The following is a 16,707-nucleotide window of genomic DNA, read 5'->3' on the forward strand; positions in this document are numbered from 1 at the left end:
CAGTTTTTTGCTTTCAGTTGTTTTTCCTGGCAAGGTTTATTTTGGACTAATATGATTCTTGAAAATATCATTATTTTGTTAAAGCCGTTGTCAGCCTTTCTGGATTTCATGCCTGTCAGGGAGTTACATGTTAAGTCTAGAGGGAGGAAATAGCAGAGACAGAAATGTTGGCACTGTACTCGGAAAAAAAAACGAGGCACTGGTGAGGGGAAGAGCAAGATGTTGCGCACTTCTGTGGAGTCTTGAACGTTTTCAGTTGTTGTGCATGTACACTCAGGGCTTTTATAAGTCTTTTCCTGGCTGCAATGGAATCTTAATTTATGAATCTCAAGTTGTGCAAGCAAGATATTGATCTTGGACTACAGTAAAACAACTCTACCAGAGGACAACAAGATCTGGGCCTATAGCTCAACGTTGCCAGCAGTTTTATTGATACTGGACAGAATGTCAAGGTATTTCACTGCGTGGGTCTCTTTTGGCATACTGTCCCCTCTTCTGCTGGCTGTAGGGGCAGCTGAATGTTCAGAGAAGGAAACACTGCTGAAGCCGATCCCCAGCACAGTGACACAACTAACGGATTGTTTAATGGAGTGCACTGGGATGACGTACATAAAAAAATTGCAGCTTCAGGACAATCATAATATACGGCTTAAAGATTCCACAGAAGGTAAGGAGCCACTCAGTAACATTTTCAACACTAGGATGCTGCAAAATCAAATATCTTTAACTGGGTATGTTCTAAAAATAATAGCTGAACTAAATGTTGAGATTATCAGTGGTGAAAGTGGTTTTCTTATGTCAATCCATCACTGCCTGACTGACATAGACCTTTTTTATGTTGCACATAAAATGATCTGTTGTGTATAGGCCTTCATAAAATACTTTCTCTTCCTAGGAGACCTTGGGGAATACTGTTGGTCTACGGAGCTTAAGTGCACCATTGGAGAGAGCTTTCAGCATGCCTATGTCGTGTTGCCTGTGGATATATCTGCAGTTGGACATGAGATGCTGGAAGTCAAAGCCAGTGCTCCCACTGCCACCACACTGCGCGCACACAGCAGCCCCACCACAATCGCAGAGAACTGTGGCCTCCGTTACGACGTCACACAGCACTTCAGCACAGAGAAGGCCGGGACATCATTCTGCGTACAAGTCGTCGTGCAGGAAGATGTCCTGGGGGACAAAGTTCTTAAATGTCCTCCCTATTTGGTCACCTTCTGGCAGAGAAATCCAAATCAGTCTAACTAAGAAAGTGGCGGATAAAATCTCAGTGATGGAGGAAGTTCTCAGATCCTTTACTCAAGTAAAAGTACTAATACCACACTAAAAATACTCCATTACAATTAGAAATCCTGCATTAAAAATGTTACCTAAGTAGAAGTATGTAAGTATAGTCAGGAAAAAATTTTGTTAAAGTATTACAAGAAAAATGAGCCCTGTGTATATTATATAATTAGATTAATATTACTCATTTATTAATGTAAAAGCAGGATTTTACTGTTGTAGTTGGTTGAAGTGGAGCTAATTTTGAACTATTTTAGGCTGCAACTAATGATTATTTGCATTATCGATTAATCTGATTATTTTCTTGATTAATCGATTGATTGTTTGGTTTGTAAAACTTCAGAAAATAGTGAGAAATGCCATCACAATTACCCAGAGCCCAAAGTGACACCTTCACAATATTTCCCTCTGAGATGAAGTGGAGTAGAAGTATAAAGTATCAAAAAATGGAAATACTCAAATTTGTGCATAAGTACAGTACTTAGTATTGTAGGAGTATTTAGTTACATTCCACCACTGTAAAATCTAAGGATCATTGACCATCAGAATACTGGTTGTCAGTGAGGTTGATTTAACATGATTTACAGTTTGTTACCGTACTCAAAACCTCATCTGAATGTGTACGTTTTGCTTGTATCATAACCATAATACGTCAAATAGTGTGTAACTAATTCAGAATAATTTACCATTGGCTTACATATCTCCAATAAAGTTATTGTGGACTTAATGTAGAATCAGAAAAGATAAAACAAAAATCTAATTTGGCTATCATATAACTCTATTACCTGAGTGAACAGACAATGAGTGTGCTTTCAACTCTCACAAAGTGGATAGCGCAATAAGTCCGAAGTCCCCAAAATCTGGCTTCCCATTCATTTTCGCATTGATTTTAAAATTCTGTTGTTGACCTTCAAGTCTTTGCATGATCAGGCCCCACATTATATTAAGGATCTACTAACCCCTTATCAACCTGGGCGCCCTCTGAGATCAGCTGATGGAAGCCCGACTGGTAACTAAGGAAGATCTGGCTTTTGCAGTCCGAGCCCCCAAACTCTGGAATGACTTACCTGCTGAGATTAGGTTTGCTAGCTCTATCTCTGCTTTTAAATCTCTTCTTAAAACATTCTTTTTTAAACAAGCTTTTATCTCTGGGTGAATTATTATTGCATTGTTGTATTTTATCTTGTTGTGAAGCACATTGTAACATTGTTACAAGAATTAAGTTTATTATTATTATTAACATTATTATTATTATAAACTCTAACTCTAATTTTTCTCATCTGCTCTTCTCTAGTTTGTTTTTGTAAAGGAACTGTCTTCCAGAGTTTCCTCTTTAAATTCTTTCGTGTGATAGATAACAATTGACAAAAGCCATTTTTATTTACTTTATTTACTTGGTACACTTGTCATTTAGGCTATATGTCCATGTTGATTTCGATTCTCTAAGGATAGCTTTAATTGCCAAACTAAATGCTCGAGGGGAGTCTGTGCACTCATGATACAAATTTCTAATTATTAACATACTAAGGTACATACCTACAGTATATTGTGAACATTATACTACATATATACTTTAATTGTCAGCATTTTAATTTAATTTAATTTTCTCACAACATGGTTTTCTGTTTTATAAGGACATTTTAGAATCAGAATAAATGATAATCTGTCTTTAGGTTTGACTTTAAACCTTTTGTTGTTTTAATTGTGAAGGTATTTGATGGCATTTTAGCAAATAAGCAGATGTGGATCCCTTTGCATGTATGAATCCAGCTTTGTCAAGCACTAAGAGGCATTTATTAGTTCCCTGCTGGATTTATTCAAAGGCACACCAGAGTGATGCAAAAGTTCTTAGTTAAATGAAGAATGTAAATATGAGATGTTAATGCTTGTGTTTATGGCAATATTAAAACATTTTATTTTCCTTTGTCAGTCACATGTTTATTGTGCTTATGTATCTGACCATTGACAAACAGTAAAAGAAATTGCAGCCTCATGTGGAACCCAATTCAATGCAATACAGTTAATTGCAAAACAGAATAACAGATTTGGTGCACTGCCTTAACTGTAAACAAATGTGTTTAACTAACTGTGCTAGGGTTTTTGGCGATATACTACATTTGGTATGGGGTGGCTGTGGCTCAGGTGGTAGAGCGGGTCGTCTACACATGGTTGGCGGATCCATGTCCACACGTGGAAGTGTCCTTGGGCAAGACACTGAAGACACTTGCTCCCTAGCCACTGGTGATGTACAAGCCTATTGTAGGCCAGCGAGATGGAGACACTGATGATCCACTATGGCAACCCCTACGGGGGAGCAGCTGAAAGAAGAAGATTACTGTATTTGGTATACTACTATATACACTACTACATGTGCAATGTGCATGTTGTATGTGTTTGTCTGGCTACTGTACACAAATGTAATATGTCTGTGCTGCTTTGGTGATCTAAGCTAGTACAATGAGATAACTTCTGTTACGAACTGGCGCTTTATAAATAAAATTGAATTGAATTAAGCTTCTGTCATTTACCAAAAACAAATTTCACCTGAGTGATCTTGGCCTGTTATGTTCTACTCACAAGAAACAATACAGTGCCACCTACGAGTTATCATTTAAACTAATAGAAGTGACAGACTCCAGTCCTTCACCATCCAGCCTCTGGATGGCACGCTTGTTACAGGGCAGTATCATGTGTCTGTGTGTTGAAATTCCTCACTGTGCAAAACGTGAAGAGACAAAGTGGAAACAGTTGAAACATCTACGAGGATATTTGTGTTTTTTTAATATCTGAGACACTTCATACAACCAAAATGCTGTGTGTTATTGACCAATCATTTCCTTAAATGTTCTAAATTTAAACCCCTGATGGGTTCAGCGTAACATAACCACCCAGGGTGAGTGTCCAATAACAGACCTTTCTGCACAGCCTGTGCTCAGGCCTGCATTGAATCACACATGTGTCGATGTCCATGCTCCAAAAACAGCAGCAGCACAGACACAGGCTTTTCAGATGCACTTCATCAGCATGTTAATCCTACATGTCTGCTGCTGGCTAAGCTCTGAAACCTGTAGGAGACACCAGAACCACTGCCAGTTTTGGCTCTGTGCCATCAAATCTGAACTAACTCACCAAAACTGGCACCATTGTGGCATAGTGACTCAGAAGACTTTAGGATCTGCTTCAGTATTTGTGGGCAGGGGAGTGAATCCCTGCCAGGTCCAGAGGTCCTGCTTTTTAACTATAAACAGGTAAGGTATCGCATCCGCAACCAGTCACAGAAGGGTGTGACAGATGTTTCTTGATTTCTAAATGAAAACATGGATATTTTGTGCACTATATTTGTATATAAGTAAAAGTATTTTGTTCACTTTTGTCACATATCTCTCCACCATTACTGTTCAAATTTGATCCAGGTATTAAAAGGCATATAAAACCAAGAGCAAACAACTTCCATTTTAGATACATTAGTGTGTTCCCTCAAGGGCTGCATCTTAATGTTACCATTTACCTTTAAATGTCATGTGGCCACTGTTTTCAAAGCAGGCTATGCAGTGCAGACGGCTGCACTTCCTCATATTAATCAATTAGCTATATTTTTCTACAGAAGACTGGCGTTCTGATTTCTTCAGATGAGCTATCGGTGTAATAAAAAGATTTTGCCAGTCATGACATGTCAAGCCAAACAGCTAAAAAAAACAAACCCCAAACAATATAAACTGGTTTCAAACAAAGGAAGGTAATTCTGTCATGTGTCAGAGTGGACTACCAGCAGTATAAATGTGCTTTAAATAAAGGTAATTCTGTCAAACCAGACAACATATTATTGCTTAAAACAAAGCAGCTATTTCTATTAAGTTTTTAATACCTTTTTAATGAACTAATATACCTTTTTTAAGTTGGTGGGCCATTGACAGTGTGTGTGACAGCTTGTCTGAACCTGTTTTATACAGTCTAAGGTCTGAACTAGCAAATAATTAAAAGACATAGAAAATCCACTCATATTGTCATTTCTGCTACAGTCATTGTAATGCAGGAAACAAATGGTTAAAAAGTTCCCTTTACTATTCTATATGTAGTGTTATCTACAGTATCTCTCTCCTGAAGATCCTTCTTTGTTTTAGGTGAGAAATATATTTTTCTCCAGTCTGTCAACAGTCACATAAAATTAAGATGATGTCTGCAAACATGTATTAGCTTTAAAATCGGCATCAAACAGCCGACACTTTTAATGCGGACTCATAACACCACTCTGTGGTAAAAACATATCTAAACACAGATGACTGTACCATGTCTGTCTCGCAGGGGTAATAGTGTAAAGTTTTGGCAAACTGCAGTGATGAAGAAAAAACTGTAAATAATATAGCTCTTAATGCACTCACTCGTTATATTTACTTTGTATTAACACTTACAATAGTAACACAACTGCTTTAGAGATATTTTCCGACAAGCTTGTGCTGCATTGAGTGTATAAAACTGAGCTTGGTCCCCGGATGGCTCAACAGAGTAGAACAACCCAGTAGGCAGACGGGGAGAGAGAGAGTGGACAACCCAAACACACGCACGGTTAGCGGACAACTATCAAACAACGACGGCCTGACAGCCATTTAAATTAACAGATTATCTTCACCGGTAAACAATGTGACCAAGTGAGAAGGACCCCGTGGTGAGGACTTGTCAGAAACACATGACAACCAACTTTGGTTGTTGTGAGAGGCGCATCATGGCATCTCAGCCGAGGTAGGCAGACACAGCCGCGGCTAGCTGCTAGCTGCTAGCTTCCCACAGCCTGTCTGGTTTACTAACGTTAATTAGCTAACTTAGATATGGTTAGCCAGCTCACTATCAGCGCGCTTGACACGTCTTTAAGTAAAGTTTTAGTTTGAAACTCTGTAAAAGTATCGGAAGGCGGGTAGTGTGGTGATTTTCTGTAGTTAATGTAAAAGTGCCTGACAGACTTTAGCTTGATAAGCAGTTCGAGGGAGGTGGAATCAGCTGGAAAGAGCAGGCTGATGTGATTTTTACCAGCTGGTCTAAAGGGGCTGCTATGTTTATACAAGCTATTTAGTGTAAGTTAACGTTAACAAAACCTCATTCGACTAATTGACTAACATGGATAACAAGTTGGATAATATCGAAACTCAGAAAAACGGGTTTATTTCCGAACTGTTTGTATTAATGTCATTTTACTTTCCTAAAAAAAATCACCCAAGAAGACAGAGAAGGAAGCACAAGTCAACCACTCAGTCAACATCAACAAATAACTTGAGCTGTGTTACAAGTTATAGATATAAGTTGTTAAACTTGTTTTCCAATCAGTTGACAGTGAAATCTTTCTTTCTGCTGTCTTAAACGCCTTTCAACTTAAAAAGGCACAATTTTGCTCAACTTAATTCTTAATATAATGTTGTGGCTTCAACTTTCTTGCAGACTGTTTAGCTAAATGGCAGCCTCAGATTTATTTAGACTGCTGGTTAGCCATCTAGGCGGGATAGAATATCTTAGTCATCTGTTGCAGACTTATTAAAAGTGAGTCTTGGAGTGTTAAAAGTTTTTAAAGGCAAATAAAGGTAGGATATAGCTTTAGATTGGTTGTTGCTTTGGGTTGCTCATGCATTTCACCTTATGTGCTGGTAAGAGTGAAATGCAGACTGACAGTGCTTTTCTTTTGTAGTCTCTGCTTGACCAATACTGTATAGTTTCACATGCATTGTCAGAACACTGTCAATACATGATGAATCTGAAAGAAACACCCACAGGGAAAGTGTGCGCAGGCAATATTGCTGCAAGAAATGTGTCATCAGTTTTGGGAAGGAGAGCATGAAAAACTTTCAATCATAGCAGAAAGGAGCCTTTAAAATGTCTCTGTCCTGTTTGTACCTGATTCATCACAGAATGAAAATCATTACAGAGGACATTTTCAAATGTATAATGGTGGATCAATTTTGAGCATAGTAACCTATTAAGAAGTATGGAACAAAGTTTCCAAATGTGTGGGAGTGGACATTGTGTGAAGACCGGAGAAAACCTAGTAGTCAACATTATCACAGTGTTTATGATGCCAGCACGAATGACATCAACATATCTGATGACAAAAGTAAATATTCCACATTAGTTGTATGGTCAGGGGCTGTAACTACTGTAACTAATGATTATTTTCATTATCAATTAATCACACATTCCAAGAGATGTCTTCAAATTGCTCGTTTTGTCCGACCAACAGTCAAAAACTAAAGATATGCCATTAAAATGTTATAAAACAGAGAGAGTAATCAAATCATACCAGTCATTATCAATTTTTGTCAATCAACTAACTGACTGATTAATGAAGTAGTGCTGAAACGACAACCTCTGCTTTGTATCATTGTGGACTTTTAGCTTGTTCCTGCTAGTGGGAAAGGCAAAATGTTTCTGCCTTTTAAAAACAAAAGTAACATTTATGGCTACTGAGTCTACGGTGACTTTTTAAAATAGCTTATTACGTCCAACCAACGCTCCAAACCCCAAAGATATTCAGTTTACTATCATATCTGATAGAAATTAAGCAAAGCTCACAATTGCGAACCTGGAACTAGGGAATGTTTGGCATTGATCGATTTAATAGATAATAATAGTAATTTTCTGTTGAATGACATCAGATTATTGGCGAATCGTTGCAGTTCTAGTAACATTACAGCTGGTCAAAGCACTGAATTTTCCTACATTTATAAATTGAAAGCACCCTATGGATCCCAAAATTCATCACTCAATCACTAACAGTTTGCCTCTCAGTCTCTAGTGGCCCTCAGGGGTCATGTTAAGAGGAGGTACTGAACCAGGAACCCTCTTCTCCTCTCTGCGATGCTGTTGAACTGTGTAGGAGGCTTTGCATCTATAACACTGCGTGGCCTTGTTTTTTGATAGTCTTAAAAAATACAATGTCCTTTTTTTTAAAGGTTATTTGTTTCTTAAGGTCCTTTTGGCTGTCACGTTTGTTACATTCTGGTGTATTGAAAGTTGCAACTACAATTTAGTGTGTACTTGCATACCCTACTTTTTAGTATGAATGAGGACCCTGAAATAAAGGTAGCTTTTTAAGTTACTTAGAAACCAAGTGGTGCATAGCTACTTCGTGCAACAATGGCAAAATGACGAGGAAAATATTTTCTTCCATTGTATAGTTTGATAAGTTTATTAGTAGATGTTTGTAGTGTATTCACACTGTAGAAAAAATAAAATTTTCTATTTGTCATTTTAATATCAGGTTGTTGAAGTGCGCTCTGCACATGATTTTAAAATTACTACAAGCAGAAACTTGAACTTGACTTTGGTGGTGCCCCCCCCCCCCAGAGGTGGTTCTGTATCAGCTGTAATGGTTTCTTTAAATTTTACAATGTTTGCAGATGTGTTAAATGTTTAACAGGATAGCTTGATTGACTGGAGTCATGCTCTGAAGTGCGTCTGACCTTGTATGGGTGTGCACGTTCTGATTGAGTCCTCAGATTTTGTGTCTGCTGTCTCATTTTGTTTTGAATTCCAGTGTGTAGCCAGTTGTGTTTCTCTGAATCTAAATGATGTGCTTTCCTGAATCAGCAAACTTATCTTTTCACTGATGGAATTTGCCCCGTGCAGGATTTTCATTATAATTTACATCTCTGTCAAAAATGCCTGGATTCTTTGCCTCTCAATGTTTGATGAAGTTTTCACTTCTCTCCCGTTCAGGTTTGTCTATTGTCTATTGTCTGCTTTTTTTATTCTGTGATGTGGACAGGTTGTCATTTCACCTTTTTATGCCACATTTAATCAGTTTCTGGCATTTGTAATCTGTGATTGGTAAATCGGTACACTCAGAGCTCTGTCATTCACCTTGGTGGAAGGTTCTATGGGGTACAGCAAATTATTATTTGTTTTAAAGACAGGAAAATTGTCTACCAAACTGCTAACAGGAGCAGACATTGGTCCAAAGGGGTTAATGTTGAGCTTGCCTATAAAGTATTTGTGCAGATGTACTAATTATTAAATGATTAGAGATTGACTCTGGACAGTTTTATGTTCCAGCCTTATCAATAATGATCTCTTTCTTATTATTTCTGAGGTGCTTGTGCTGCATTTTCAACATGTACAATCATCAACAAAATGTATATTTTGGAAGACTAGTGTGTAAGTTTAATACAAGCACAGCAAGTTGCCTTACCTCTAGGTAGTATTGATGTAGGGCCTGTAACTGGGCAGTACCAGATATGCTGTACTAGTACTTTGGCCAGTATCTGTGCTTCGTTAATGAGTAAGTGCTCATCTGTTTGGCTTAGTCCCAAATCTGTGCTGCTCCACTTGTTGCCATGGAAGCATCCCATTGGGGTTCCTGTTGTTGAGGATGATCAACACTGTTGTATTTTGGGGGGAAAACTACGAAATTTCAAAATGTAGACAAGTGTTCAGTTCAGTTTATTAAATTTTAAAGTATTAAACTGGGCCTGATCCCATGGCACCTGCTGCTGTTCCACAATATAATTTACAATAGTAAACAAACTCTTTTGTCATTGGCATCATATCAGGACTAGTTGTCGTAATCATCCATCTGATGTCTGCATGGGCTGCATGTCATCTTTAGGGACTAGAGAGAACAGATGTGAATGTTGTGGTGAATCCTCATGGCGTCTGTGAGTCTAATTACACTTGTCTGTAGATGATGGGCACTGTCTTGTCCCATTAGATATTGTTGATCTGCCCCATGGGTAAGTCTGTGATAAGATACCATAAATTTGCAGTAACTAAATTTTCTGGTGTCTTTAGCCAAAACTGATTTTATCATAAGGATAAGTCACATTCGTTGTCCTGGGGGTTTGTGTATAAAATCATAAAAAAACAAATGCAAAGAACAGGCTGTATTATAATCTCACTCAGTCATTGAGTAGTGGAGCATCTTAATTTGGTGGCGGGATTTCAGTTTTAATATTTAAGGCTTCTGCTGCATCTTTACCTCTGGCATTTAACTGGGTAATTGTATTTAGTGTTGCAGTTGAAATGATGCACTTGTAAATGCAATGCTGATTTAAGATCTGTCTTTCTTTGTAATGTTCTACAGTGTATATAGTGAAGAAAGGAACCTTCTTCGCCTCCGAGCATGGGAACAGAGGAACCAAGAAACAAGCCAAGCCAAAGAACTCAACCCTGAGAATGTGCCACTCTTTGGGCAACCATACAAGGTAAAGACTCACATAGCGGGAGAGAAATGCTCTAATGATGATGATACTGTCAGTTAGTTAGCCTCTCTGCAGATTGGTTCGCACAGCATTTTGGACTTTTTTTTTTTTTTTTAAGTTATAAAGGTTGTTAAAGGTTAAACAGTGTTTCAAGAACTATGTGTGAGGAATCTCTACTAAGACGTTCTTAAATTTTACTAGTAAACATTATTGGGAAACCGTGAAGGGGGTGGATATAAAAGGTAAATTTATATTTAAACAGAAAAAGAAATGTTTGCACACACAAATTTAGGTGTAGTTTCAGAGGTCACTGAGATGTTCTTCATTCATATTTGATTGATGACCAGGTCTTGCATCTTTTTAGGAGAATATTAACTGTAAAAAAAAAACAAAAAAACAAAAACAAAAACATATTTATACTCAGGAAATAGGAATCTCCTGCAGAGGAGATGGCACGACTTTCAGCCTTGAATAGTGTCTGCACTCTTCCTCTCGGGCTGCAAATGGTCCCAACAGCCGCCATAAATAAGGTAGACAGCCTGTGTGTAGCCTGAGAGGCCGAACCCAGGGCAAATAAAGTTAGCGAATCACTCACTGCTGCTCGTAAAGCCTAATTACTATGAGTGCAATTGCTGTGAGCGCATGATAATAATTCAAGGCGACTCAGATGAGTACATCAACTTTTCTCATCTGGATTTTGGCATCTAGACAGTCAGAGGACATTGTTTAGAAAGATTTTAGTGAGTAAATCAAACAGAAACTGTAAATGTGGCACGACAAAAAAGGATTTTTGAAAAGGTGACCCCCCCCCCCCCCCCAGTGGAAATTAGGCCCTTGCTTGCAGAGAACACCCTCCTCTTTGCTTTGAAAATCTTTTCTTCGAATATTTATCTCTTTATTAATATCCTTTGGACAATCTTTATGACAAGTGCTTATAGATCACCTGCAGCCAGTCAGGGAAACAGTTTGTAAATATTTCAAATATTTAACCAATCTTTCTGACAGTATATTATTTCACTCAATGAGTCATTGATGCTTGAGTGTTCTTGTTCTTGCTTAAACTGTACTGCTGTTATCAGCCGTGTGATGCAGTACATTCGTTTGGGGACTAAACAAAACCAAGGGGCTTAAGACATTTGGTTTAGTTAGTTAATTATGTATGAGAGTTTTGTAAACTGACATATCTGTCCTCTGTTAACATAACTGTTTACCTCTTCTTTTTGTAGACAAACAAAGGGGATGAGCTTTCCAATCGAATCAAGAGGATGCTGGGCAGTTATGAAGATGTGAATAATCCCTATCCCTTTGCCATTGAGCCTTTACCCATTCCTACTTATGTAACCTTCTCACAGTCAGATCAGGTTCAGCCAAACAGGGATAAATCAACCAAACCACCATTCCATAACCAGGTCTATCACATGTCCACCCAAAGTCAGAAAGCCCCCTCTAGTAACAGTTACTCCTCTCAGCCCACGAGGACGTCCACTGCCTCCTCCTCTCCTAACCATCATGGACATTCATCCACTTTCTCAAATGCGTCTTTGAACCACAGTCAGGGCAGTCAGCTCAGCCACTCAGCACATCAACAAATGAAGAGTGAAGCCCATTCAAATCTCAGGGAGCATGTCAGCCTTCCCCAGGAAATGTCTTCTCAGTCTCCTGATGCTAAGCTGCTACCCTTCCTACGTTCCAGTGACCATGATAACGCTGACATGGACAATAAGGACATCTTTGATAGACATCAGCTTCAAGGGTCTACAGATCACCCCTCTGAGTCTGTCAGCACCGTGGATGTTTCCACATTTAATCAAAAACAGTCCCCCAAAGATGCATCCCTGCCTCAAGGCAACAAGGGTAACGCACTACTTTCTCAGACCTTCCCCTCACTCCTGTCGTCTAAGCAGCCCAGCGTAGTCATGACCCAGAAGCCAACAGCGTATGTGCGGCCCATGGATGGTCCGGACCAGGTGGTCAGCGAGTCACCTGAGCTAAAGCCTTCACCAGAGCCGTATGTACCTCTACCGGAGTTAATCAACGAATCTGACCTGGGCAAAACAAAGATACTGCCACAATTTTTGGAGGTGAGTATATTGTCTTGGATCTCATAACAGTAATATGATATCATATTTAAAATGTAATATGGCCTCTTAGCTTAGCATTAAGAATGGAAACAGGAGGAAACCGCAAGAAAGAAATAATCTTGTTTATCACCCTTAAAACAGCAAGTTCTTGTTTTTACACTTTGGTTTTTGTACTGATCATACAAATGAGAAATAACGTGTTAATTAGTGAGCTTTAAAGGTGCTGGTAGGTAGATTTTGTTACCTTCTACCTGGCTGTTTCCCCCTGTTTACAGTCTTTCTGTTAAGCAAAGCAGCTAAAGACTGTAGCTTTGTATTTAGCGCTTAGATTGGTATTGATATTCTCATTTAACTAAAGCAATGAAGTGTGTTTCCCGAAATATGCCTTCAATTGCAAAAGTAGTAGTAACAGAGCTTAAATCCTGATGCCATTTCCAGGCCAGCAGCGGCCATCAACTGGCCTCAGTCTGATGACGTTAAACCCATAATGGTCATGGGCTTGTGGGAAATGGTGTTTCTCCAGGCTGCTATTACATAACTTCTGAATAACGATATTACAAAACAATTACTATCCCTAGATAGACAAATGGAGTGGACAACACAGCATACTGGTGAGCAAGGTTATGTTGCAGGGCTGGATTTTTGGATTTTTAGTAATATCTATTACTACAGTGTGATGTTGGATACAATTTTCTTAATTTTAAAAACCTAGAAGTTCCAGTTTTAGTCTGGCTCTCTAAACAAATTCAATGAACTTGTACACTGTTACACACAAGTACACTGTTAAAGATAAAGGTAGGATCTGTGGGGGAGGTGATAGGACAAGGGGAGTCCTACTTATTATTTCTCAGCACTGTTGTCTGGGCTTTGAATATGCTGTACTATGGGCTAAGAGGATTGTGTGTCTTAGGATGTTCTCTGAAACCTCTCCATAGTTTTGATATTCTTGCTTGACTGTTCAGGCGTTTAAAAAGGTCTTTGACTTGCTTTGTTTTGGAGAATTTGGCTGAACTCCAGTTCAACTCTATTCATCTGTTCGCTGTCACACATAAACACACACACTCAACCCTTGCACCTGCAGCACTCCACACCTCCCCCTTACCCTCCTGCAGCAGCACAGCAGTGCTGAATGTGCTGCTGTTTTCATTGCTGGGACTAATCCAGTGCAGGATAGCTAGGCAGTTACTCATTCCCCTATTTCTCTCCAACCCCTCATGCCTGAGTTAAGTTCCACATCTGCAATATTATTTATTTATTTTATATATATATATATATATATATATATATATATATATATATATATATATATATATATATATATATATATATATATATATATATATATATATATATATATATATATATATATATATATATATATATACATACATACATACATACATACATACATACATACATACATACATACATACACATACATACATTTATGTACAGTATAATCAGAAATGTCCCTTTAGCCTCCAAACCACTGAGAGTATGATTGTACAACAAACACAACATTTCATAAATCAATAAAACATAAAATACAACATTAGAGAAAACACAAAGACCTTTCAATTTCAGAAAACACATCATTTCAGAAACCTCATTTCAGGAGATGGAAGTTTTGTAGTTTGGAAAATGTTGTTTTGCACTTTTGAGACATTGTACTTCACTGTTAGTATGGATACATCAGTATTTTATTAATTTAATACTGCTTGCCAGCACACAGTATGACATTTTTTGGGCATGTATTACTCAGGTGCATAGCATGGTGTGTGTTTTTGTGTGTGTGTGTGTGTGACCTCAGCTGCCTCTGATAACTTCACCCCTGGGCTCAGCAGAACAATAAATGAGCTTTGTCACCAACTTACATAACTACTCTGGGGGCCCGTTCACTCTGACCTTATCTCAAACACTGTCCAATCAGAAGGAAAAACTGAAAGACAGGCCTGAAAACAAACTGAAATGCTGCCTGTTGACTCATTCACACGCACAGTATTTATCTGATGTTGGGGTTGGCCCATGTTGCCGCCTGATACAGGGTATTGCGTCAGTCATCTAGTGATTGAGGCTGTAGTTAGTGGTGATGTAATAGCATTATATTGATAGATGTTTTTAATGTTTTGTCTGCCCCCATGTTATATGTATGAGGGAGACAGAATATCTGTGTTCACACATAGGGTGTAGGATTTCTCAATTGGTAGGCCTATAAGACTTTTTCAGTGCTTATAGGCCTATAATGCAAAGATCAAAGTGGTCATTTTAAATATTTGCCATTTAAAAAAAAAAAAAATAAAAAATAAAAAAATAAAAAAACTTTTCTTAATCTGGTATTCTGTGGAAGCCAAATTAAAACAAATAAAGACATAAAGCAATATACAATAGACATAGTATATTTCTTTTTTTTATGTATGCATTTATTGTGCCATAATTAAATTAACAATATATGTTAAAAGGACAATTATTCAGATTTTTGTATTTTAATAACAGAATTTTCCATGCCATATTAAAATCAAATTACTGCCCATGGTTCTGCCCCAAGCTGTGATTGGACAGTTGAATGTTTTTCATTGTGGCATGGACAATGTGTTTCCATCTCAAAAAAGAAAAAGCTCCCCTGCATCTCTTTATGAAAACTAACGACAGTGCTTTGCATTTTGTTTTTGCAGGTCTATGCTAGTCTCTGCTGGACAACAGGAAATTGCAATACACCCCTTCACTTTTGTTTTCTGTGTTGTGATTTTGATTTTAATGTGGTGTGGAAAATTCAAGTCACAATGAAAAAGTATTAATTCTGTTATTAAGACAAAAGCTAAATAATAGCTTTTAACATAAGTTTTTTTAAATTTATTTAATTATGACACACTAAATCCATACATGAAAAGGAAATGGAAACAGTGTGTATTGTATTTCACATTTGTTCTTTCTTTGATTTGTTTTTATTTTGGCATTTTAAATCTTCCATAGTTTTCTGCCACACTGTACGTGTTTTCAATTCACCACGCTATACTTACAGATGATTTGCCACATTGCATATTTTAAGATAAATGAAAGCTCTTGTATTACAACTGGCAATGTCCCTGGTAGGGATAAATATGCCTCTATGCGGGTGAGATTTAATTGCATTGACCGCATGCAGCACATCAACAACAGAGAGTGAGCAATCTGAGATGTAAATGGGGGAAGGATAAAGGCAGATTTCATGTTTTTTTTTTATTTTTTTTATTTAAAGTTTGGTCTGCCAAATACTATAAATGGTTTGCCCTGTAAAACATTAGCCTCCAAACAATTCTTTCTATGTTTGGTCTTCATGTAATAATTGCGTACAGGTTTTTCACTCTCTTCTGTCTTTTTGGAAACTCATAATTATTCCTTTCCTTTCTACAGACAAGGACAAATGAAGTTCAATGTGTCGAGGACATCTTGAGGGTAAGTCCAGCTGTTTTAAATTCTCATTTACAGTTATAGTTACAGTTTTACGGTTATTGTCTATTGCCATCATAATAATGTAATTATGGCAAGGCTTATTTACAATGGCTTATTTACATCTTACATTTGAGTTCAAAACATCTAAACTGCTTGTTTACACAAATATGATTACTGACACACATACGTAGCCCATCCAAGTAGCATTCTAGCATTAACATGTACTTGTGAAGACAAATAAAAGCATTTAAGTGTACTTGCACTTACTTTATTTCTGTTGTCGTGGAAACTAAGTTAGGTAAGATTAGGTCACAAATACCAGCCAACACAATAATAACTTTTATTTATATAGCGCCTTCAAAAACAGAGTTTACAAAGTGCTTTGTCCAAAGCAAAGCAAAAGCAGGATACCCAGAAGACAATACAACAGCAGAAAGCCAAACAAAGGCAAGACAAAGTTATGGTAAAAATTAAAACGAGATAAAAACAACAATTAAAAAAAAAAAAGTCAATAAAATAAATAAAAAACAATAAAAGCAATAAAAAGACGACATCACATAAAAGCAAGTCTATAAAAATGGGTTTTAAAAAGTGATTTAAAAGAGCTCACAGATCTTGTGTGCCTTAACTCCTCAGGCAAGTCGTTCGAAAGCCAAGGGGCCCTGATGGCAAAGGCGCGGCCACCTTTAGATGTAAGCCTCATCTTTGGAACAGCCAGAAGGGCCCCACCTGAG

General features: G+C 37.7%; 1 protein-coding gene across 5 annotated transcripts in view; it reads left to right on the plus strand.

The window, feature by feature from the left end:
• Positions 1-5,761: 5,761 nt before the first annotated feature.
• The window catches only part of aff1 (AF4/FMR2 family, member 1), a 29,989-nt gene continuing 19,043 nt past the window's right edge, over positions 5,762-16,707 (plus strand). For all 5 annotated transcript variants that reach the window (XM_044174692.1, XM_044174695.1, XM_044174693.1 and 2 more), the window contains exons 1-4: positions 5,762-6,021; positions 10,346-10,466; positions 11,690-12,544; positions 15,935-15,976. In XM_044174692.1, the coding sequence (XP_044030627.1) occupies positions 5,969-6,021; positions 10,346-10,466; positions 11,690-12,544; positions 15,935-15,976 (1,071 nt within the window). In that variant the 5' untranslated portion in view covers positions 5,762-5,968. The remainder of the gene's footprint in view (positions 6,022-10,345; positions 10,467-11,689; positions 12,545-15,934; positions 15,977-16,707) is intronic.

Source organism: Siniperca chuatsi, linkage group LG18 (assembly GCF_020085105.1).
Source record: "Siniperca chuatsi isolate FFG_IHB_CAS linkage group LG18, ASM2008510v1, whole genome shotgun sequence".
Classification (NCBI taxonomy): domain Eukaryota; kingdom Metazoa; phylum Chordata; class Actinopteri; order Centrarchiformes; family Sinipercidae; genus Siniperca; species Siniperca chuatsi.